Source organism: Crocodylus porosus, unplaced genomic scaffold, assembly GCF_001723895.1.
Source record: "Crocodylus porosus isolate Cpor-Errol unplaced genomic scaffold, CroPor_comp1, whole genome shotgun sequence".
Taxonomy (NCBI): Eukaryota; Metazoa; Chordata; order Crocodylia; family Crocodylidae; genus Crocodylus; species Crocodylus porosus.
Genome location: NW_017728886.1, coordinates 159150684 through 159175421, shown reverse-complemented (window position 1 = coordinate 159175421; position 24738 = coordinate 159150684). Strand labels below are relative to the sequence as shown.

The window sequence follows — 24738 nt, the reverse complement described above, 5'->3', positions numbered from 1 at the left end:
AGCTTTTTGTACTGATGGGGCCAGGACAGGGCACCTTTTTATACTGCTGGGGACAGCACAGGTACCGACCCTGAGCTCTAGCTCCCCCTGGCTGCAGATCCAGGAGGAGCCAGGAAGGGTTATTTTGCCTCAAGTGGCACAATTTGCTCCACACCAAAGTGCATGTCTGAGCACGTGCGCCGAGGCAAAAAGCCCCGGCTCAAATTTGCCCCACTTCTATTTGAGCTGCTGCAAGCGCATGTGCTTGCATCTGTGGACGTGCCCAAGGAGTGCAAATTCCACATGTAGACCCTAGAATTGTAATGCATATGCTATGCCCAGACAGTTCTCCAACTTGGATCAAACATTGGATGGGTGAAAGCACCAGCAGAAGAGGGTATGGACATTTTCACCACCTTACCATATTACAACAGCATTTCCACCACCATAAGCAGCAGTGCAAGTTTTCCTGGCAATGGACCTGCCCAGAAAGGATTCCCAAGCACCTTTAGAGTAGAAGGCTGGGTAGACTTGCACCTTCTAAACTAACCAAAGTAGATTTATTATTATAGACTACACTACACTTAGCACAAGCTTTCATGCACTGAAGCTCACTTTATCAGATACTGTGAAAAGACAAAGCTGCATATAAGAAGGAGGGAAAAATTTTAATACAAAAGCAGAAAGAAGGGGCAGAGGGAGAAAGGCAAACATATAAGCCTTTTAGAGTACAGAAGGCCTGAAACAAGTCAAGAAAGTAAAAGGCTGAATTACTCTTAGTACTGCAGTCATTTATTCTTCATCAGCCCCTCACTGGGAAAGTAAATAAGAATCAGTTAATAGCACATCAACGATGTCAAGTGTGACTGTGGACTGCTTGTTGCAAGATTAGGGCCTTAATGCCAGTCTACATTTGCTATTAACAAAAACCAAAATAAAACCTGAGAAACAATGAAAATTTCTCATTCAGCACAGATCAAGCATATGCATCCATCCCAAGATATTATTATTTAACTTTTTCATTTGTACTTGCAACTATTTTAAGTGTACTTCCAGTCCAAAGGAAATCTGGTTTTAGATAAATTACCATATTTTGTGAAATGAAGAGTTTAAACAAATAACATGGATCAGCAAGGGCAAGATGCAGGATCAAATCTTAAAATTTGTTTTGGATTTTTTTTTTTATTTATTTTATATTTTTAAATTATTTTGCCAAATTTTCTTCACTGAAGTCAGCAGGGCAAAACATTGTTCTGTTATGAATGCCTTCATCTAAACTGTTCAGGTACAAGAAATCCCACTCTCCAATACATTTGAGTATGCTGCTAACACAACAATTACTGCAAGAAGATACCTTGAGCCACAAAGGCTATTACACTCCTGCAAAAATGTCACAGGACTCCAGCCTAGATGCCAATTGTGAAAAAGAGACTCCGCAAAGAAAAGCTGTTCTGAGGGGAAGAAACAAAAAGCAAGCAACCCACAAAAGCAAGAAACTGATCTCAAGGTTGCTGATCTGGAAATAACCTACTCTTACACGAAGCCATAAAACCTGCTATGATGAATAATGCCATTGCCTTCAAGAATAAGTTAAATTACTCAGAAAATAGAACCCTATAGTGAATGTGAAGCTAAGTAATACTGGATGGGTTAAAGATAAAGAATAGGGGCTATGATACAAAACAATTTCACAAAACAGTTAGTTGATCTGCCACACCTTAATAGTTTGCTAGCTGCCATCTGATTTCTATGTGAAGATTACCTTCCAGAAAAAAATTAAAAAAAAAAAAAAAATCAATAATTAGAAAAAATGCACTGACATTTGGAAGGACCCGTCCCTTCCATTTACAGTCTCCGAGACACCTACCTAATCCACTGCCTCAATATTATGTTCCCTGCTACAGTCTTCAAAGTAGATTTATTTCCCGTGTCCATAACTGCCTAGGATATGGAGCAAGGCTAGGATACTAGTACTCAGCAGCAGCCAAAGCAACATTTTAACAACTTGGGCAACAATACAGGCAACCCTCACTTAACGTGGTTTCTGTTAGCACTATTTCACTATAACACTCATTTAGAATTGATTCCGATTCCACTCAGCGCTGTAGTGAAACTGACTGAGCACTCAGCAGAATCGAGCGTTTCAGCAGGCAGGCAGCCGGGGAGAAGCAGCGGCAGCAGCGAGTGGGAGATAGGCGAGTGGCAGTGAGTGGGCGGGCAGGTATGAGGGCCCAGGGAGGGATTGCAGGCCCAGGTTGACACATGGTGCCAGAGTGGGCAGGGGGTAGAGACAAGTGGCTGCAAAAGAGAAGAGCATGGGACCTAAGCCAGTGTAAGGACTGGCAGGGGCCCACACCCAGGGTGGAGGGCAGGAGCATAGGGCCTGCACTAGTGTGTGGGGCTCATGCCAGGGCCAGTGAAAGCCCACACCCAGAGCAGGGCAGAAGGAGCCTGGGCTGGAGCAGGCAGGGGGATGGGGAGAAGCAGCAGCAATAGAGCTGAGTAGCACAAGCCCGCACCGGTAGGACCCTGTGCCTGGAGTGGGGCAGCAGGAGCAAGGGATCTGCATCAGTGCCCGGCAGCAGGGGCCGGTGCCCAGAGCGGGGCTAGCAAGTGGGGCTGGAGAGGCCAGCAGGCAGGTGAGGGGGGTGGGGAGAGGAAGCAGCAGTGAGAAGCAGTGGGGGGGGTGAGGAGGGGCAGGCATGAGCGTGGGACCCATGCCTAGGCGCTGGCCCAGGGCCAGGACTGGTGGGGGCCCAGAGCAGGGCAGCAGAAGCACAGGCCTGCGCTGGTACATGGGGCTGGAGCACTAGCAGGTAGGCTGGGGAGTGGAGAGAGGTGGCAACACGGCAGGAAGTAACCAATTAATCTCTACTTACATTAATTTTTAGGGGGAAAATGGGTTTCACTTAGTGCTCGGTTTTTCCGGAACCAATTAAGAGCGCTAAGCGGTGGTTGCCTGTACTTCCTTTGGGAGATCAAGAAACTCTCCACAGAGCTTGGCACAAGAAAACGCTGTATGATATGCAAGTTTTCTGTTGCTGAATTCAGTCCACCAATGCTAGTTAAACCTCCCCCTTTGTATCATCTTACTCCGTTTTACTACCTCCTTTGCTTTTGCTGTTTAGTTTGAAAAGTTTAATGCTTCAAGCTTCTCTCAAAAGTCAAATTCCAGTCCCCAATACGTTTTTACTAATAGCATTCCTTCTAAACATTTTACAGAACTATGAAACCTCCCAACAATAGCCCTATTAGGTGGGCATGTGTCTCCATTTCAGAGAAAAAAAAATATTCAGAGAAGGGCAAGATAATTTGCTCAGACATAGTGGGTGCATCTACACGTGCAATTAATGCTATTTGGTTTTACTGTGCAGTAGACTAATTTACTGTGCAGTAAAGCACCTTGTGTAGACACAGCCAGTTAGTGGCAGAACAGACAACCTTAAATACCCTTTATTTAAGGGTTCTAAGCTTATATCGAAGGAGTCAAAATAGCTTCCCAGCAGCGATGCTTTATTTAATTCATCCCCAGCTGTTATACACTGAACCACTGGCTACTTAAATCAGTTAGACAACATTTACTTTTTATTACATCAGTGCTGTTCAAGAAATGTGTAAACTGTTGTACCTTTAGCACTCATATGCACAGTTAACATTACGGAAAAAGAAATGAATACTGTAAGCCTTTGGCAGAGACAAAGCTTGTTTTTAGGACACAAAACATTTTCAATTTGATTTAAAATACCTATTAACCATCGTATGAAAGGTTAAGCACCATATAAAGAGAGTTTGTTCATTAGTGCAATTAAATCTCATGTTGAACTGTTCTGGCACCTATGTACAAAAATCACACATGTGGACTTGATATACACCATAAAGAGTAAGGCCTGAAAAATCCACTGTTATCCACTAGCAAAATTTCACTTAGTAAAAGAAAAATAAAAAAATCGCAAGGGATTCTACCAGTAAGGTGCAATATTCTGGTACGCCACTCATTCTTCCCCACCCTCAGCAGTTGATGGAGAACAGGAAGATTAAGGAGAGCAGACGCCATTTTATTTGCCACACTTAATCTCCTGCTTGGGTTCTTCTCAGCTTCCACCTCTTCTCCCCAGCTCCCCCCCCCCGGAATAATTCAATGTCCTACCTTTGGTTCTCTGACCTTCCTCAAGTAACAAGAACAGTGTTAAACTTAACAGACTTCTTAACCACTAAAACTACTGTCCAAAGTAGAAATGAAACCGAAGTCTTGTTCATTTTAATCTACTGGTTGGTAAAGTTGGAAGCAACTAACACAATTACCATGGAAATAGTGCTGGCAGCCATTTCAGGAAGGTAATCTTACACCTACTTTACACTGAATTGAATTATATAAACTGATTGTTTATGCCACTACATTTCCCAGAGAAGTTTCCCAATTACCAGTGGCAAGTGGATTTTTCAAACCTGGATGAGGAGCACAAACAGAAAAAATGCCATCCTACAAACGAGCAGCCGTTTGAAAGTCAACTATCGCTCAGGGAATCAACAACAACAAGCACACTTTTACCCTGAAAGTCTGGCCAACAAAAGCTAAGGGTCCAAAATTCTGAAAAAATTCAGCAGCCAAGTGATCTGTCTTCTATTAAACTGGAAGCCAAAGAAACTGACTTTTTTATACACCAGTGCCTTGTACCAATCAACAGCAATTCAATTTTGGCTGGATTAAGTCAGAGTCTATTTATAGTCATCCAAGACCAAGTTGCTGTTCAGTTCTTCTCTGTAAGCAGTTTTCAATGCCAAGAATTTGACACACAAGACAAATGTTAGTGTCTTCTGCTTAATAGTAGGAGCCTCTCCCTGAACTCTAACGCTTAATCATGGCTCCAAGTGGTAGCATACAAATGCTTTAAAATTCACAGATGTGCATTTTCTGAAGAGGCATACTACTGACAAGTAAAACTCCTTCCAAAAAACACGCTCAATAAGCCAACTCAACACTCGCCAAGCTGTCCAGTAGTGAACTAGCCCTCAGATTTGTCCGACTTGCCACCTGTATCTGAAATAAACATAGGTTCTGGGGAAGCAGGATGAATGAAGCCTTCTAAAAAAATTCAGAGATGCAACAAAGGGCAAAACAGACAGAGCTTCAGTGTTTAAAAAAAACCCTGTCTGACACATGGGCATATTTCACCTCTTCCCCCCACTCCCCAATCACTACATCTCACTGCAGAACTAGAGAGCCTAACTTGCACAGAATGCGGAGAATTTGAAGAGCCTGTACATCATCTACACCAGGGCCGGGCAATTATTTTGGGCGGAGGGCTGCTTACTGAGTTTTAGCAAGCCATCAAGGGCTGCATGACAGGCAGCCAGGGGCAGATAAATATTCATTTTCTTAATTTGGGAGGGAGGGGGGCCCTCAGGACAAACAGAATGGCCTGGTGGGCCGCATCTGGCCCCCGGGCCACATTTTGCCCACAGCGATCTACACACTTCCCTAAAAGACTCATAAGCATTGCTATGAAGTGGGAAACTGTGGACAGACTGTCAGTCCTGACATAATTCTAACCCATCTAGAAGAAGACACAGCTGGCAAAGGAACAGGAGCCAGCACAGAGTTCTCTCCTGTAAGTCTTCGAGTGGCTTCCTATTGCATATCCTTATTGCTCTAGATGTGTACTGGGGCTAGAATTTGGGCCCCAGGGAAATGTGTGCCCCTCTGCTATTTAAAATAGACTAAAAGTTTTAAGGAGGCAACAGAGCACCACTTCCTGTTCACTTCACATGTGGAAGGTTCTGGGAAACTACATAGGCAAAAAAGGGGAAAAAGTTATCTGTAAAAACAGCTGGGTAAGCCAAGCATCCCAAGGAAAATGCTTCCTGTTCACTAATGGGAAGCAAAAAGCACATTTGTCCAAATCCTGACTTAAGTATTCCTACCCCACAGGTTAAGCAACATCAGATCTCCTCAGTATTTGAATAAGGCCCATGAAAATGAAAGACTATGACAGTTGTGCCAGTTAGGTAGATGGCACTCATTCTTCTGAATCGATATTAAATCAAAAGCTCCTACATAATATTCAGAACCTACTTGGGTAAAACAAAGTTCTAATCATTTGAGAGAAATCAAGATCCTACAGCACTAAGTACAACAACAATAACCTCCCCAAACACTGAAAAAAACCACTTATATCCCCAAACACCATTTCGCCTCGCAATATTAACTTTCACTTCTTTCCTGAACACGTACTGCCAAACAGCTGTTAGTTTCCATGCCAATAGGTATCAATTTAGCAATATCTATAGTTTTAAGTATTTTAGTAATATCAGCACTATTATATACAGGTTAAAATATTTTACAAGAGCACTTCTAAGCAAACTTCAATTCTTTTCACTCACAACCTAAAAAGGTATAGGTGGTCACTTAAATAATTTATAAACAAACATGCCTGCAAGCATGTTTCTAACCAAGCCGGTTATATACTTTACCTTAAAAACACAGAAAATCAAATGGAGAGGGGATCTAAATGGAGTAACTACTTTAAACAAAGCAAAACAAAACAAATTTTGCAATGGTCATTCACTGTCTAAAACAGGAGCTAATAAGCCCCAGAATTAACTAAAAGGGAACCACTAAGAGGGACTCTAAATGTAAAAAACCTTGAATGCAGTGGCTTTCAATCTGAGGATCTTTAGGGGTCTGCAGACTATTGTCTAAGGGATCTGCAAAAGATGACTATGATCAAAGTACAGTAAAATCTCCATTATCTAGCATGGAGTTGGGAATGCCAGGTGCCTGCAACATAAAAATGCCCGTTATCTAAAAAAACTGAAGCCGAAGTGGGGAGCTTGCATGCAGCAGCGGCACAGGAGGGTTGCATGCAGTAGCGGCGCAGGGTGGTGGATGGTGGCGGAGCGGCGGCAGCACAGGATGGCTGCACATTGCGGTGACAGGGAGTGGTGGATGGCAGCGGCATGGCAACAGCGGTTAACAGGGTATGCCAGCTAGCAGAATGCTGGAAAACAGGGATTTTACTGCATGTGAATACCCACTTGCAATTCAAAGGGGTCTGCAAGTGAAGAAAGGTTGAAAACCAATGCTCTAAAATGAAGTTAGTTTTAGGTCATTGCTACCCATTAATGATTTTTGCTACAGAGATAAAAAAAAATGTAACAGTGAATTTAAAGTTAGTTAGAGATTAACTCTATGCAAAACGTATTATTTGTATATTTGATAGTCAGATAGTAACTCGTAAATAAAAACCAGAACTACACAATTCTAATTATAAAATTTTAGAGTTTTAAGTTAACCAAAATATTTTTAAAAATCAAAGTTTCAATAGCTATAAAACCAGGATAGATGGGAACTGCTATCAAGCTGATCTTGCCAAACAAAATTAATAGCATGTATGCAACAGCACACTAAAAAGATGTCATTAGTTATGCAATGCTGCCACCTGTTGGCTCCAAGGAATAAAGCAAATATAGCTGGTAAAAAATTATTTAAAACCTTGCTAATTTAGACCTCACTTTAAAAACATTAGTCAGTAGTAAGTACTGTAACTATGATTAAACAAATTGTAAGTCTGAACAAATATTTTTAAGGAATACAATATTTTAAAATGTAGTTGTGACACTATTTTAAGACATTTGGCTAGTGAGGAATCAGGAGGCAAGTTGCTTCAGCTGGAGGAATTAGGGACCAAAAGAATGTCATCCCTCCAGAGAATAATGTCTCACTCGAGACACCTGGTTCTGAACTGTGTCTACTGCTATCTTGGGAAAAGACAAAAGGGACCCTTGTACACAGCTCTTCCTTGTTCTGTTTAAAGATTTGACTAGCCGATGCACAGGATTGAGACGCTAGTAAATGTGCAGGAAATACCCTATGTGCTGTCATGAGAAAACTGCATTTTTACGCATTTCTGTATTCCCCCAGCCCCTTCCCCTCCCCTTTCCCAAACTGTGAATACATACAAATTATTCAGGACACCTGTTTCTACATCCACACAAGACCTGGTGGTATTCAGTGACTAACTTATGCTGGTCATAGAAGGTAAGAGATGCTCACATCTTTAGGAACACAAATTCAAGCTCCAAACAGACATTTTCCCCCAGGCTGGTACATTTGCATTGATGGGATTTCAATGCCATAGGCAGTTCTAAAGGACCCAGGCAACACCAGCTCATTAAACCATACACCAGACCTGGCCAGCAAGGAAAACTTTAAGCATTTAAAAAGTTTCATGCTAAATGTTCCATGTGAATTCAGTACATCAAAATACAGACTGAAGATGCCTCATGACTCAGCAAGATTACAGCAAGCCAAAAATCCTTCTTGTTATCACTGCATCTCTTATGTTAAAAGGTATTTAAGAAAGGACAGAGCCAGAAGGAAAATGGTCTGCCTGTTTTGGACAACCACACTGAAGGGCAATTACATGCATGTACTAAGGTACAGTATGGATGACAGCAGCCTTATGAGCACATTTTGACACTTTGAGATTGACTGGTCCTGGGTATGATCATAAACTACATCTGACTGGAGGGCCTGGTGGCAAAACAGTGGGGCTACTTGTGGCAGCATAGCTCTTACAAAAATACCAAATATGTTGCAACCTCCAAAGGAAGGCGAGTATAAAGCACCTCAAAACCCTAGCCCCCACTGCATTGTAGGTACTTCTTGGTTGGAGAAAAGCTGAAAGATACCACCCTGACAGAAATGCGCGCTCACTGAGGTGTTAGGAAGTCAGCAGCAGTTCTTATTTGTTGCTCTCTGGCAAAAGCTAGGAACTACCGAGACACATGATTTAGCCTTTGCACTCTCTGTCTCAATGGTCTAAGGGGGGGGGGAGGATGATAGGTCTTAGGGAGCCTCCACTCCTCCATACTTTTGCCCAAAGGTCTTGGTGTGTCACAGGACTCTGTACAAGCTGATTCATCAGGCACCTGACTAGACCTCTTATGGTACACTGTGATCCAGGGGATTGATAGTTGTCTATAACAGACTGCATGCTCCTTTTGCCATATCATGAACACACTGCATCAGGATTGTACATTAATTTTACATGAGCAGTTAACATTTTATCATTTCAGCATGATGCACACCTGTATTATAAGTATGTAAATAAATCAAACTTTTTGTAATAAGTCTTTACAAAGCAGTAAAAACCAAAAAAAACCCAAACCTTGAAAACAACAAAGCACCAGGTAGCTCACCACTCCATCTTGAACATAGCACAGATCAGGGGTTAACAAGATATGGCTGTGAAGCCACTGAATCTGGCCTGAGGAGCTGGAAGGCTTTGCCTCTGTCCATGCCTGTGCTGAGGCTAGGTGGCAAGAAGCGGTGCCTGCACTGCCGCCACTTCTCCCTGTCCCCCAGTTGCAAACTGGGCACCACTTCTGGCTGATGGGCAACTGAGCCAGGGCAGTTTCCAGCTGCACCCACACTCCAGCCTGGGGAGGGGAGCTGGGAAGGTAGGGCTGCTCAGCCATGGTACAGCTCCCCTATGTCTGGAAGGACAGTTCCTGCCCCAACCACAAGTGGATGATCTGGGAAAAGTGGCTCTGGCACAGCTCCCAGTTGCCCGACACCAACATAACTGCAGGCCAACTCTGCACCACCAAGGTCATGGCCCTTGGCATAGATGGTCACAGGATTTCTTTTCCATTGGGAAGGCTGAACCCCAAGAAAAATAGAACTGTCCATGGATTGGAGCAATGGCTACTGGACTGTGAACAAGTATTTTTATCCCATAACGTCCTGTAGCATTACTGTTCCCCATCTTAAATGTATAATGCCTTAGTGCACTTCCCTCTACACCTCCCAGGTATAGCTTCTCAAATGTAAGTAACCTCTTTTCACCTGCTTTGCAGGCCCCAGACCAAGACCTATAGAAAGATCAAAACAGTTGTCCTCAAGGGCTGCTGACAGACAGGACAGACAGACTTCATTTCAAGCTTGACATGCCCCCACACCAAGCCCAGTGAATGCCCAGAAGAGGCATCACATTAGTTGGACACAGCACGCTCTATGTCTGTATGGATCGGGTACTTCAGCATGGCTTTTTGGCCCTTATCTAATAGCTGATTCAATCAGCTAATAGATAAAAGGACCAAAAATGCCATACTGAAATGCCCAATCTACACAGACACTGCAGAGCTGGGTCCAACTAACGCGCTGCCTCTTCCAGTAAAGAGTTGGGGGGGGGGTTTCACATCTGTCAGCACCCATGGGTTTTTTTTTCCCCTTCTGATCAAGTTAAGTCATTCAAGAGGTGTGAAGGGTATCTTAAGGACCTCTCAGGTCAAGCCCACTGATGAAGGAAGCAGCCTCCATCAGGAGTGACATGCAAGCAAGGATAAATGAATATTTTTTCCTACAATCTCCATGTAAAAAGATAGTCATCAAAATATGGACTGGGTCAGACTTGTTCCTGGGCAGTTCAGCTCCAAGCATAGTGAAATAAGCCTCCAGACATTCAAAGCCTGTAGTTTTGAACTCTGGTCTGTAAATATAGTTGCATTTATTACATGTAGTGGTGACTCTGGATAATTGCAACTTGCGTAACCCACCAAAGCCCAGAAGACAGCTGATTGAGACCACCTGGGACACTAAGCTGCCAGCTTCACCATGGTGATGGCATCACAGTAGCTCACTGCAAACTGGTATAGAAAGATGTCCTACTGGCAAGAGACAGGAGCACCTATTAATGTGTGGGCACAACAGAAACAACAACACCCATTTGGCAATACTATTAAAACTATGCCAGAAATTAAAAAGGATCTCCAAGCCAGATCAACCTGCAACTGAGCAAACAGAGAAGAGAGGCTGCCACTGTTTAATTTTATGCATCAATGTAGACACAAGCCCCCAAATCACACCTGTCCCTACCTCCGAATGCAAAGATAGAATGAAAATTTAAAGTTACCAAACTACTCATTTAAAAAAAAGTTAGACATGTTTATATTACAGTTCTATTTATGAATAGCATGCAGTCCAAATAACTAGTTCCTAATATTAGATACGCCGCCTTTTTTTTTTAAAACAATTCTATGCATTTTATTTGAATGCTCAAGCACCGGTGTCAGAGCTTCTCTGTCTCCAGGGGGAAGAATTACTGTATTTACTTGACTACAAGATGACCCTGAATATATTAAAATCCCCAATAATTAGATTCTATAAGTGTATACATTTTTTTCATTTATTATAAATTTTCCAGGTATAGAATTTTAGTATTGGAGGGTTGTCCTGAATCCCTTCCTGCCTCCCAATGCTACGGCTTATAATGCTAGAAATTTACAGTGAATCTAAGAATGAATTAAGATCATTAACATTGTTTTCAGAAATATTTATTTAATATTTGACAAAAATTCAGTCTTCAAAATCATCAGTTAGCAAATAATTGTTCAACTCCCCAATTTTGGATGAGCAAAACAGATTTATGACATTCTATAGGATAATTTCAAGCAGCACAGCCTACCAGGAACACTGCTTACACCAGGACCAAAGCCCACGGAAACTGAAAGCAAACCCTTCTCTGCAGCATCCTCTGTTCTTAGAGTGACCATAAGTCCCGATTGGCCACGACAGTCCTGGATTTCATAAACTGTCCCAGCCAGCTAGCGAAGATGGAAACAAAAAGAGTCACAGACTGGCACCACCCTGGCTGCACTGGCTGGAGGCGGAGGATGGGCTGGGCCCTGCTCTTCCGGCCTAGGGTAAAGACTGGCTGGGGGAAGGGGTGGCAGAAGGGGGAAGCAGCACATGCCAGGGTCCCAGATTTCCATAAAAATATTTGGTGTGTGGTACAAGACCAAAAACAAAAAGCATAAGTTGTGTCAAAACTTGCATTTTATAATTTTGCTGTTCTCTGGTCAGAAGAGAGCTGGGAGCTCAATCTGCAGCTGAAAAAACTTACAACTGAAAGGTTTTGTCAAGAAAGTTGCCTCCATAATACATTACTTGAAGATGACGAGTGATTCTGATGAACAACACACTTTTTAAAAGTTCCACCAAGCTCTACTCTACCCAAATGTGGCCATTTTTAAAAGACATTTAAAAATACTGTCACTTTTTTTTTTTTTTTTTTTTTGAGAAACAGTAGGACCTGTAATCACTGGCACCAATCTTGCTTTAGTCTGCTTTGACCACAATGCTGCATGATGCGTATGCTATTTGTCCAATATCCTTGAAGCTGTGGGAAGTCCACCCAGAAACTATAACGTTGAACACACATAAATTCCAATGTATTTGACTGACATTCAAAACACATATTTATTCCTTGGAGTGTAGCTTCAACTAGATTTTTTTTTTTTTTAAAACTACACTAGGTCAGGAAAGCACATTAGTACCTTCATAACTAGTACTATATTTGACTGGCCCTTCCTTGCAGGGCATTTGCACTTTCAAATTTGTACTCAAGCAAAGCTTACAGATGGGAGAATTTACTTCGTCAGTTAACATACTTAGTATCCACTCTAACCTCCTTCCCCCTTGCCAACTCTAATAGATAATATACAGATCAGAAGTCCAGAAACTACCAATGATTATTTCAAATGTTGATTACCTGCCACACACACACACACACACACACACAGGGAGCGATAGGCTTTGGGTGCTGGCACATGTAACACTCAAACCATTCCAACAGTGTCACAGATTATGAACCAGTTCACAATTGTCCCTGGACAGAAGTGTCCACACTGCTAAGGGTTCCAAACAGAACCCCCTTCTTTTAGGGATTGATTTGCTCCCAAAACACCACCAGGGGGTAGTAGATTACTCATACCATCAAGGCTTCCACAAGTCAGTGACTACAAGAAGCTCCCCAAGATTTCTCTAGAAGGGAAGAAAGACCCAGATTTGGGCAGTGGGTTGAAGTGGAGAGGTTGGCAGATGCTGGTGGGAGGCTGTGTGAACCCCTGCTTGGGGCTCCTAAGGGGCTGGATTGTCCACTGACCAGCTCAAAAATAGTACTCATTTTTCCCAGTGTGCTCTTGAAATATTCCAGGAAGTTTAAACCAGTCTAAAGTGGCCTGTACATCCAAACTCTTGCAGTTTGAAGTGCAGTTAAGATGTTCTAAGTGTTATGTCTGTCCATACCCTTTGATTCTGCCTATGCCATTGCTATCTGTAAAGAAATGTACGGTCTGGATTGATGAAATTTACTTACTACCCAAAGCACAAAGTTGCTGAAAATTTATCCAGAATCCCAAATGTATTAATATGCAAGCCCAAGACAGAAAAAAAAACTAGTTTGGTCTTTCTTACTGGTTTTCTTAAACACCAGATTTTGCTAAAAATTCTTCCTTTCATCTCCACTCTACCGGCTGCCTGTCCCAATGCAGAGCCGTAATTTACATGTGCTCTTCCAAAAAAAGTATTCTGGTATCTGGCTTTTATTTATAAGCGGCACTAAAGGAGGCAGGTAGTTTTCTTTTTCAGCTTTTGGTCCCATACAACGTCTACATCCAGCATGGAGGTTAAGTCAGGTCAAATATCGGCAGCAACTCGATCTTGAAGGGGAGATATTCAGTATACAATTGTTAGGTTTCAACTAAAAACGTTATACCGCTTTTAGCAAAAATTTAAGTTCCAGGCTTGCCCCTGAATAAGACAGCATAAAACAAAACTTCCTAACCCAACAGAGAAGGAGAGAACACTGTCTCGTTTTAGGCTTGCCAGGTTAAAGTGTTCCTCTAAATAAATTTTGCTAAAGCAATCCCTTGTTCAGAAACTAGTAGTTATACGTCACATAAAATTGCCAGTATTGCCACATACGCATTACGTTCACCACATTGCTGCAGGCACGTTCTATATATTCTACGCCTACGTTCATGTCTAGTTACAAGTCTATTAGCCCAAATAGTATACAGCTTGCTAAAGAAAAAAAAGATTCTATATAAGAATTTGGGACTTGTAATTCCCCTTGTTTAGTAACTTATTCCAAGTAGGAACCTCCTAATGATGCAAGAGAGCCATGTAGACTAATTATGATCCAAGAAAAGTTAATACAATAAAAGTTAGCTACTGCTTATGATACCTTGGTACCTTTTAAGGGGGAGACAAGAATGATGCTATGTTCCAGAATTATACGTATTGCTGAGAAATACACACCCAGCTTTATGGACAACTATTAAAGTTAAGTCATTCAGAAACACTTTATAAAGCAGAGTGTGTGTGTGTGGAAAAAGCCGTTAAGACATGCCACTACAGATCTGGAGACAAGTTCAAGTTTTGCTCTGGATTTGCAAAGACAGCCACATCAACTCAGCTTTAAAGTAAGTAGCTGAAGAGTCATTCATCTTGCTGAAGTCAAACCGGCCCCTGAATCTAGCCATTTCCTTGTGTGCTGTTGACTACAACAGTGATTCTCAACAAGGGTGACACTGTCAGGTGCAGCACAATATTATCATGTAGATGTGTAAACACATACACATTTTAGAAGACAAAACCAGTGATTTCAAACAGAATTCCAGTATCAAAAACATTCTGGCATGCTGTAGTCTTTCTGAGTTCTTTACAACAGACAAATTACTCTTTTCCATAGTCAAAACACAAGCTGGCATTTTCCAAGGATGCCTCGAGTCTAACAAGACTGAAAAGCACTGGACTATAAACCTCTACATCCTAACCATTTTTGCCCAAAATGGCCTACTATACTCAGGGAAACTTTTGGATACTATAAATTTATGTTAACGGACGGCTCCTCCTATCTCATTTTTGGATAATTATTTATTTAAATATTAAGTTAAAGAACGTTATGTTGAGTCTTTCAAATTAGTAAAAAGCTAGGAGCCCTCTGAAAAAAAGATTCACTACTTAAGAGAATCATGCACTAACAAAAGCACCTGTTTTCTATTTAGATATAACATTTAAACAAACTAAACTACATTAAAAAAAAAAAAAGTATTTGTGGGGTTTTGAAAGTGTTAGAAACAAATTATATCATGAATTTTATTCTCTGTCAATTGTTATTCTTTAAACCTATACTTCAAAGCATAGTTTCTATTAAAACATGCTACTGGGAAGAAAAAAAAGGATTAAAAATGTCTTTATTTTTACTAAAAAGTATAGAGTCCTTCTAACAGGGACTTAAATCAATGAGTAATTTACACCTCTATTACTCTCTCTCTCTCTCAATTCATCTGTTATTTGATTAGTCAATCATAAGGTCAAAAAAAAACATCCAGATGATACAGGCCAAAGCAACCGCTTGATAGCACAAAGTTTATTTTAAAAGTATTACCTCAACTGCTGTGGTTTTGCATCATGTCCTTCATTCTGAACTCTCACCAGCGCAGAATAACTTTACTTTTGGTATCTTAAAAATGCTGGCGTCTTCCTTTAGCAATTATTTCAGGCCTATATTTGAAGGGTTATGCTTCTGCTCTTTGTATCAAGGAAAAGTGCAATGGATCACAACTTCAGTTACTTGAAAACCTCAGAAGGAAGAAAATGAGATGAGGGAAGATCCAAACACATTCCACATACATCACTATGCCAATCCCTCCATAAAAAGGATCTGAACCCACATCAGTCAACCTAACCCAAAAATAGACGCACAGAAATGGGCATTCCTTCCAATGCACTGCCTAGCCATATCAGCTTGTGTTCCCATTATAGTATTTTCAGATTACTGGTTTACAAACGTACAATCTTATAAAAAGATTCAAGAAACTTGAAAAGTTAGACTAAAAATGAACTTATTCTACCACTGAAAGAAAAATATATCCAGTGACTACTAGGAATTATGTTTTTTAATCTTATCAGTGCAGCTGTGAAGCAGACAGGTGGGAGCATATATCAACAACAGTAAAAGGTGTTTCCTTGTCCCCAAAGACAACTGTTCTACCTTTATATCACAAAGTCTGTCACACCAGAAAGAAAGACTGGCATCAAACTAGCATCCTCAGTTACACAGCTGCGCATAACAGATCTTTGGTTTCTCCATTTTCATCTCAGTTACATTCAATATTCTCCAAGTTTCCTAAAACTACAGCAACAAAAAGGTTTCAGTACATCTGTTGTAAAAGCCATCTCCAACAAGCATGGGTAGGGACCTACCCAATTTGCCAGGGCTGTTTGCCCACTTTATAGCGTGGCAGCCTCTCCCCCCACCCATGCCTCCGATTGGCCACAGGGCCCCAGTGACTTGGCCCCTCACCACTGACTGGCTGCAGAGCCCAACTGGCATGTGGCCATGCCCCCTGCCACTGATTGGCTGAGAGGTCTGTCCATCATGAAGCTCTGACCATCACTGCCAATTGGTAGAGAGGGGCAGGCGCAGCCCTCCCCTGCACTGAACTGCCGCAGGGCTTGGCAAGTTGTTCCCCCCCCTTGCAGATTTTGCAGACAATGCTGAAACACAAATTCAGTAGATCCTTAACTATTAAAAAGGTAAAGTTAAACCTGGACAAGAGTAATTTTCTTCATATTGATACAAATCACAAGAATATGCCAACTCAGGATTTGGTTCAGAGTTAAGCTACAATGCATTTAAACATCAATAAAATAAGTTTTAAGATGACACCTATCTTAACTTAAATTCAGTGACTTATGGAGGTCGATATCTGCCCAGAACGAGTCCTGACCCAATAAGCACCGATTCAAAAGAAGCAGCTCACAAACATGTCTCACATAACTCAACACTAGATTACAATGTCTATTTGCACCAGACACAGCTAACATGCACTAAACCTCACTAAGACTAGTAAGATGAGAGTTTTTTCCAGCAGTCAGCCAAAAGCCAGAATGATATACCCTGGATGAGGCGATTACCTGTAATTTTGTATCCGTAAGCAGCCAACTGTCCAGCCATATATTCTCCATCTGAATTGTTATGAGAGCAACCCCACGTACGTATCCAGATTTTCTGTACACCAGGAATAATGCTGTAGAGTAAACAAAACCAAGGAAAGACCGTTTAAAACATGAAACAAAACATGACGCCATTTCAGGAACAAAAGGGTTTGGCCATTGTACACTGGAAATCACTAATAATCACTGACAACCCCTTTCAAAACATTAAGTAATAACTGCATATACAAACCTCCTACCCAATGTCAATGAGCTGGAGAGAAAGGAAAGCAACAAGTTTCTAATGATGCAGTAAAAATGAAATTATAACATCAGATTCAAAAACCACATGGGGATGGCAAAGGGAAAGAGACTTAACGTACTGAAGCTGTTTGGAAGCAAAAATATAAAAGACAGATCCCAACAATTTTCTGAAGTAATTGGCAGAATGACAACACTAAAGGCAACCTAGGTACACCTGTGAAAAGGGTACATCTGAACTGCTAGTTTTTCCACATTACTGTACCCAAGTGTGAAATTCATTCCACATAATTTACCTCTACTAAGTCATCATTACTAATCCAGACCAAACACTGAGCACTGAGATAAATACCGTATTTTCTCACATACATGTCCTGGCATACAATGTATACACCTTGTTTTTGAAAGGCAAAAATGAAGAAAAGGAGTTCTTAGAGTTATGGCTGCATACAGCAGAGACAGAGCCTGATCTTCAGATTAAGCCTCCCATTCCTGTTTAACAAAAGCTGAAGCCCTAGCTGCTGATGACTGGTTTCCATGGGTAAACCTGTGATTCTGAAAAGAGATAAACAGTTTTTGGAACTATGAAACAATAGAAGAGAGACCAGGAACAGCTACAAAACAGCAAAACTACCCTAAGAAAGGGAGCTAGATTAGTGGAACATCAAGACCATTAAAAAGGAAAAAACAATCATTAACACCTGTAGAGTGACAAACAATGAGCCATTAAGTCAGGAGAAAAGTTGAAAAGTTCACACTTGAAAAATATCTGAACCTGCATTCCTCAATTTCCCTAAAAGAAATTCACTGTACAACTGTGATGTAGGGCATTTCAAGCAAAAATCTAAAAGGAATTTGGGGAAAAAAAACCCTGAAAATAAACAGTTATGATTCATGATGGTGAAGCAACTTTAGCATAGCATTTACTACCAACACCAGCCATAATAATCATGTGTACACCCTTGCCCTTGGATTCAAGCAACAAACATGATTGTTGTTTAAATACCAGTTCTATCTTTTTCATGGCTGATGGGCTATGCCTGTTGTGGTGTAAGGATGCCCAGAAACCAGGTCTTACCATGAAGAAAATCTTTAAATGAGCAAATCCACTAGCTGACTAGGCTAAGAAAAGCCTTGTTCATCTACATTAAATTTGTTTTCCTAGCTAATTTTTGCATAGCATATCTGACACATATTGCCCCTTTACCTGATTTCATATACTACACGTTGCAACAAAAGCAGCAAGACAGAAACAGAAAAGAAAGAGATAGCATCACAGCTGCTGAACACTTCATTATCAACTTGTTTTAACGCAAATCATTCTTCTATTAAGAGTTTGGGAACAGCTTTTGGGGTTGGGGTGGGGGTTAAGTTTTCTTTAAAATTATAAAAGCATTAGGCTTTCAGACGAAGAGCAGTACCAAAGAATGCCCGGCAATGAACTGCTCATAAAAAGAATATTCCATTATCCATTTTACTTACAGATTTAGCCATCAATTCAGATAGGGGTGCACTGATAGAGATTTTGGGGACTGATACCAATAGCCGATTTTTAAGGAGGCATATTGGCAAATATCAATCCAATTTCTGATACAGCCAAGTCCAGCCAGTAAGTCTGTTCTGGTTGAAGGAGACAGCTCAATGCCCCCTGCAGTGACGGAGGGAGCAGGGCTGGGTTAGGTGCTGTCCTGCCAAGGCAAGGCGGGCACAGGGTGGCTGTGCACATGCATGAGCTTTTTGTGGGCCAGATTAATTGGCCACTTCAGGCCAGTTTCCAATACAGTCAATTTTCTTTATAAATTGGTGCCGATCCAACATCAGACTGATGCATCAGTGCACCTCTAAACTTAGACAATGACGCCTCATGGCAAGACCTTTTTAAAAGGTCTTGCAAACCACCAGAAATACTGACACTACTTAGTAGTTAAGGAAATTAGAAGCAAACAAACTTAGTTCTGTTACTACATGTGACAGGCTTACTTGAAGCTTACACCTTTAACATAAACATAAAATCACATTTCTATAAAACTACTTTATCTAGTCTTATGAAAATATTTGTATTCATGTGTGTTCTGCATGTGACAGAACTGGGTACAGTCAATCAGCAGTTATTTTACACACGGTAATAGGAAACAAAACTGAAAAACCACATATAAATACAGAAGTTGAGAGGGACAAAAGGATAGATGCAGTATGCCAAAGTACTTCAGTATTCTTTAAAATAAGTTTGCATTCAAGGAACAAACTTATTTTTATCCTTTCTTCTCTCACTTAGCAGATGATACATCAATTCAGCAGCTTCGCGTTATTAAAAAACTAATACTCTAAAAATATTTATGTTACCCAATATTGATATTTCACCACTTCATTTAGTCAGTTATGTAAATTAATAATTATTCTGCGACAATCAAGTGTAAACTGTTACCACTCTAAAATTTCAACTTCTTCACCCCCAGATTCCTCAAAGAGGGACCTAAGGCTCAGATTTTTCAAGGAGCTCAGATCCCAGTCAAATGCCAAAGTAGCAGTATCTCTCTGAAGATAATAGGAAATGCTGGGTGTAAAATCTGGTTCACATATCTTAATGAGAAAAAAAAAACTGGCCACAACACTGAATTGTAAGGTTTTTTGTTTTTTTAAAACTTGCCCCTAAATTATGCATTACCAAAAACCTAACTGAAGAATGACACAATCCATCTTATTAAAAAAAACCAAAACAAACTAGCAAAGCATGTTGGGAATTTTCTTTAGAAGAAAACACTTACCTGTCACTTGGGGGATCATCATCTGCCTGAACATTCTTTTGCGAGTTGCGTTTTCTCACTTTAGGAACAACACTTTTTCTTACAAACTGTCGGTCACGTGGTTTCAGATCTTCTGCTGACACAATATCTTCAATGTCTTCAAGCAGCGAATCACAGGCAGCAGGCATCTTTGAGAAGTCTTGAAAGAAAAATCAGAAGCGACAGCATACACTGAGAAAAGCTCAAATGGGATCTCAGATAATCACACTAACAGTGCAAATGTGTTTCTAGATACATACATAATAGTCTATGATATACATGTAGTAAGACCTCAAACTCCACTACTGCATAAAGGCGTTAATAAGCTCAGGGGTTTGATCCTACAAACTCTTGTAGAAGAAAGGAAACACTCAAGTGCTTAAGAGAGTAAAGAACTGCACCTAAAGTTTACTAGGATCCGAATGTGGAATCTGGCTAATATAAATGATTTTCACTGGGAAATAAATTACTATAAAATGATGAAAACAATTTCCAATAGCAGAAGGAGCAGGTGCAAGAATTTTCACATGATGTTTTTTCTTTTCCTGCATATAGCTTCAAAATGAGTTTATATCACTTGTGTAAAGTAAGGGAAGGGTCAGATTTTCAAAACCAAAGTGAGTTGCCTTTGAATGTTAACAAGTATATAGCTTCCTTTAAATGATTTGGAACCTTGGGCTTCCCAGTGTCAGCCACAGGGAATAGTTATAAAGTTATCTAATTCAGAAGTGCCAAACTACACTGCTCATTATGAAGAGCAATACTCTCAAAAATTCTCTCACATGCTTGCAGTTCACTGAGCTTACTATAGTAAAGTTAATTTTTGCTTTCTTTACATGCTTATCTTGATTACAACGGTTTATCCTCAACAATAACAGTTTTACCATTTTGTAAGTATGTCACACAGAAGGGAATGCTTAGCCTTCATTTTTGCAAACACTCATGTTTTATGTGAGCTTCTGCAGGTTCAGTCATAATCTGCTATAACACTTCAACCTGAACTAAGTTTGGCTTGTTTCAAACATACATACTAAATCTTCCAAGGGCGACAATCAGTGATCTTGTTTTAAACCAAGCCAGTATGAGGGTACATAAACCTTCAGAAACCATTCATAAACTGAACAGCTAGGATTTAAAAAATGTATCCAGAAAGATCAGTAAATGTAGAAGAGCTGACTAGTAGTAAGAACACTTGCTCAAGACCTGCAAGTGAAAATTTAAACCCCTTTCCACCTCCAATATCTATACACCCAACAGCTACAACAGCACTTCAGTAACACAATAGCTCAATGCCATTTGAATCTAGAGTTAGTAAGCTATTTAGGTGGAGAAGTCAGTTATTTCAGGACAACAGATAATGGCACTTAAGAACCTTTCAGTTGTTTCACCATCTCTCAGCATTAAGTTTTAGCTTAAAAAACAAAAATGGCTAAGTGATCTGACCCCTGCTGACATCCTGCTCCTTGGGCAGGGGGCTGGACCCAATGATCTCCCAATGTCCCTTCCAGCCCTGATGTCTATGAAATCTATGAAAGGGACCAAGTACCTCTGTTAAACATAAGGTATTTATCTGGACAAAAGCTGGCAACCCAGAGTAAAGGATGAAGTGGATTTCTTCATCCATGTAGATGGCAACGCAAGCAGAGATGACGATGTTCCAGTTTCAGCCTCCAACTTCCTAGAGCATTTTTTATTTAAACATTGAACTGTTACACAATTAAGCAAGGGGCTGGCATTCCCATTTCAAGCTCACTTACTCCAAGCTACACCCGGATGGAACGTGGCTCAGAATTTTTAATCCTGAAGATGCAGCTACCTCCGCTCTCCTTTTCCCTCACCCCTGTATACTAAAAATCATTCTTATCACAGTTATAAAAAACCCTTGCCTTAAAATCAGACCAGCTGCATGGTGGCATTTCACAAAGAGCCGAATTATCCCAGTGGAACAATCACTGCATTAGCAATAAAGCACTTACACACACTGCAGCTGGCCCACACACCCCTCTTCCCTCATCCTGGCACTCCAGAAATTCTCCACCCCCCCACACCCAGCAAAAAATCTTACTGCTCATATTGCAGCTGATAGTAGACAATTTATAGAAAACTAGGGTTGGAAAATTAAGGTCATCTAGTCCAACCCCCTGCTTAAAGCAGGACAACCCCAACTAGATCATCCCAGTGAAAGCTCTGTCTATGCAGGTCTTAAAAACCTCCAAGGATTGAGATTCCACCACCTCTCTGGGTAACCTGTTCCTGTGCTTTACTACCCTCATTGTGAGGAAGTTTTTCCTAACACCTAGCCTAAACTTCCTTTGCTGCAACTTCAGACCGTTGCTCCTTGTTCTGTCCTCTACCACCACCAAGAACAATCTACCTGCATCTTCTTCATAACCACCCTTCAGGTAGCTAAAGGCTGCTAGTTAAATCCCCCCTCAGTCTTCTCTTCTCAGACTAAATAAAACCAGTTCCCTCACCCATCTTGTGCCCAGCCCCCTCACTTTTTTAGTTGCCCTCCACTAGACTCTCTCCAATTTGTCCACATCCTTTCTGTAGTGGGGGCACAAAACTGGACACCGTACTCCAGACCTGGCCTCACCCCTCAATCAGCTGGCAACATTCCTACTAATGAAGCCCAATATGCTGTTAGCAGTCTTCACAACAAGGGCACACTGTTGGCTCATATTCAGCTTATTGTCCACTGTAACCCCCAGGTCCTTTTATGCAGAGCTGCTGCTTAGCCAGTCAGTCCCCAGCCAATAGTAGTACATAAGACTGTTCCATCCTAAGCACAGGATGAAGATATTGAAGAAAACTGTGCCAAGACCAACCCCTGGGACATTATTACATACCAGCTGCCAACTAGACATCAAGCCAGTGACTACTACCCTCTGAGCCCAATGATCCAGACAGTTCTTTTCCCACCTTATAGTCCATTCATGCAACAACATACTTCTTTAGCTTCCTTGCAAGAATCGGCGACAATATCAAAAGCCTTGCTAAAGTCCAGATATATCACCTATCCTGCCCCCGCCCCCATCCACAGAGCCAGTGATCTCATCATAGAAAGCAATTAGGTTGGTCAGGCAGAACTTGCCCCTGGTGAATTTATGCTGACTGTGCCTAATCACCTTCTCCTCCTCCACTTAAAAATGGATTCCTTGAGGGCCTGCTCCATGATCCTTCCAGGGATTGAGGTGAGGCTGACCAGTTCATAGTTCCCTGCATCTTCCAACTTCCTTTTCTTAAGAGATGGGCACAATATTTGCCTTTTTCCACTCATCTGGGACCTCTCCCAATTTCCACGAGTTTTCAAAGATAATGGCCAATGGCTCTGCAATCACAGCAGCCAACTCCCTCAGGTGCACCATGTCCAGTCCCGCAGACAGTATACATCCAGATTTACTAAACAGTCCCATAACTGTTCTTGTGCCACTACCAGCTGCTCAACTCCTCCGCAAACTGTGTGCCCAGTGCAGTAGTCTAGGAGCTGACCTTGCCTGTGAAGACTAAGGTAAAAAAGGCATTGAGGTCATCAGGTTTCTCTGTATCATCTGTCACTAAACGGCCTCCCCATTTAGTAAGGGAGCCACATTTCCCCTGATCTTGCTCTTGCTGACATACTTGTAGAAACCCTTTGTGTTACCCTTCCCGTCCCTTGCTAGCTGCAACTCCAACTGCGCTTTGGCCTTCTTGATTTCCTCCCTGCATCCCCAAGCAATAATCTTATACTCCTTCCTAATCATTTGTCCAGGTTTCCACTTCTTGCAAGCTTCTGTTTTGTGTTTTAGCTCATTGAAGTGTTCCCTCTAAGCCAAGCTGGTCTTCTGCCATACTTGCCAGTCTTGCTGCATATTGGGATAGTTTGTTCCTGCACTCCCAGTAAAGATTCCTCAAAATACAGCCAGCTCTCCTGGACTCTTATCCCCCTCAGACTGGCCTCCCAGTGGATCCTGCCCAATAGTTCCCTCAGCAAGTCAAACTTTTCTGAAGTCCAGGGTCCTTACCCTTGTATCTCCTTTCCTCAGAATTGAGTTCCTCATAAACTCAATCATCTTGCAGTTGCTGCTGCCTGAGTTGTCATCCACTACTAGATTCCCCACCAAATCTTCCCTGTTTGTGAGCAGCAAGTCAAGAAGAGCACAGCCCCTAGTTGGCTTCTCCAACACTTGCACCAGAAAGTTGTCCCCATTATTTTCCAAAAGCTTCCTGGATTGCCTGTACACTGCTGTATTACACCCAAACAGATGTCAGGGTGATTGACATCCCCCATGAGAACCAGGGCCTGTGACCTGGAAACTTCTGCTGGCTGCTTAGGAAAAGCACCTTATCTGCCTCACCCCCCTGGTCTGGCGGTCTATAGCAGACACGCACCGTGACATTACCCTTACTCTCCCCTCTGACCCTAACACTAACTTTTAAACAGTCCTAATTCCAGTTTCATACTAGAGCAATCAGACAGCTCTTTTAAATATAAAGCGCTCACAGAGGGACAATAATAGATAGCACCTGGAAGTGGCCTTAGAACGTCTCCACTATATGTTTCTTATGTTCAAGAATTCAAAATTCACTTAACTTCTACTGGTAGAAATATGGATAGGTTTTCCCTTCAATATAAACAAATATTATACAATACTTAGTGCTATGGCAAGTGCCTCTATATACAGCAGGTATGTTTCAAGTTAAATGCCATATTTTTTTTCACTTTATAAAAAAAATATTCAATACATCATACAATAATAACCTATACAGAATTCAGCTGCTCCTAAATGAGATAACAAATTAAAAATCCAGTACATCTCCAATCCTGGGAACCATGGTTTTTGTAATGCAATGTTAGTATCATAGTAGCTAGAGTCGGAAGGGACCTAGGTAGATCATCTAGTCCGACCCCCTGCCTTGGCAGGAAAGAGCACCGGGGTCAGATGACCC

The 24738-nt window shown here is 41.4% G+C and overlaps 1 protein-coding gene across 3 annotated transcripts in view; it reads right to left on the bottom strand.

Moving 5' to 3' along the window:
• Positions 1 to 24738, bottom strand: part of CDKAL1 (CDK5 regulatory subunit associated protein 1 like 1) — a 658258-nt gene that overhangs the window by 626253 nt on the left and 7267 nt on the right. For all 3 annotated transcript variants that reach the window (XM_019544002.1, XM_019543993.1, XM_019544000.1), the window contains 2 exons: positions 19792 to 19969; positions 16748 to 16860 (listed from right to left, as the gene is read on the bottom strand). In XM_019544002.1, the coding sequence (XP_019399547.1) occupies positions 16748 to 16860; positions 19792 to 19958 (280 nt within the window). In that variant the 5' untranslated portion in view covers positions 19959 to 19969. The remainder of the gene's footprint in view (positions 1 to 16747; positions 16861 to 19791; positions 19970 to 24738) is intronic.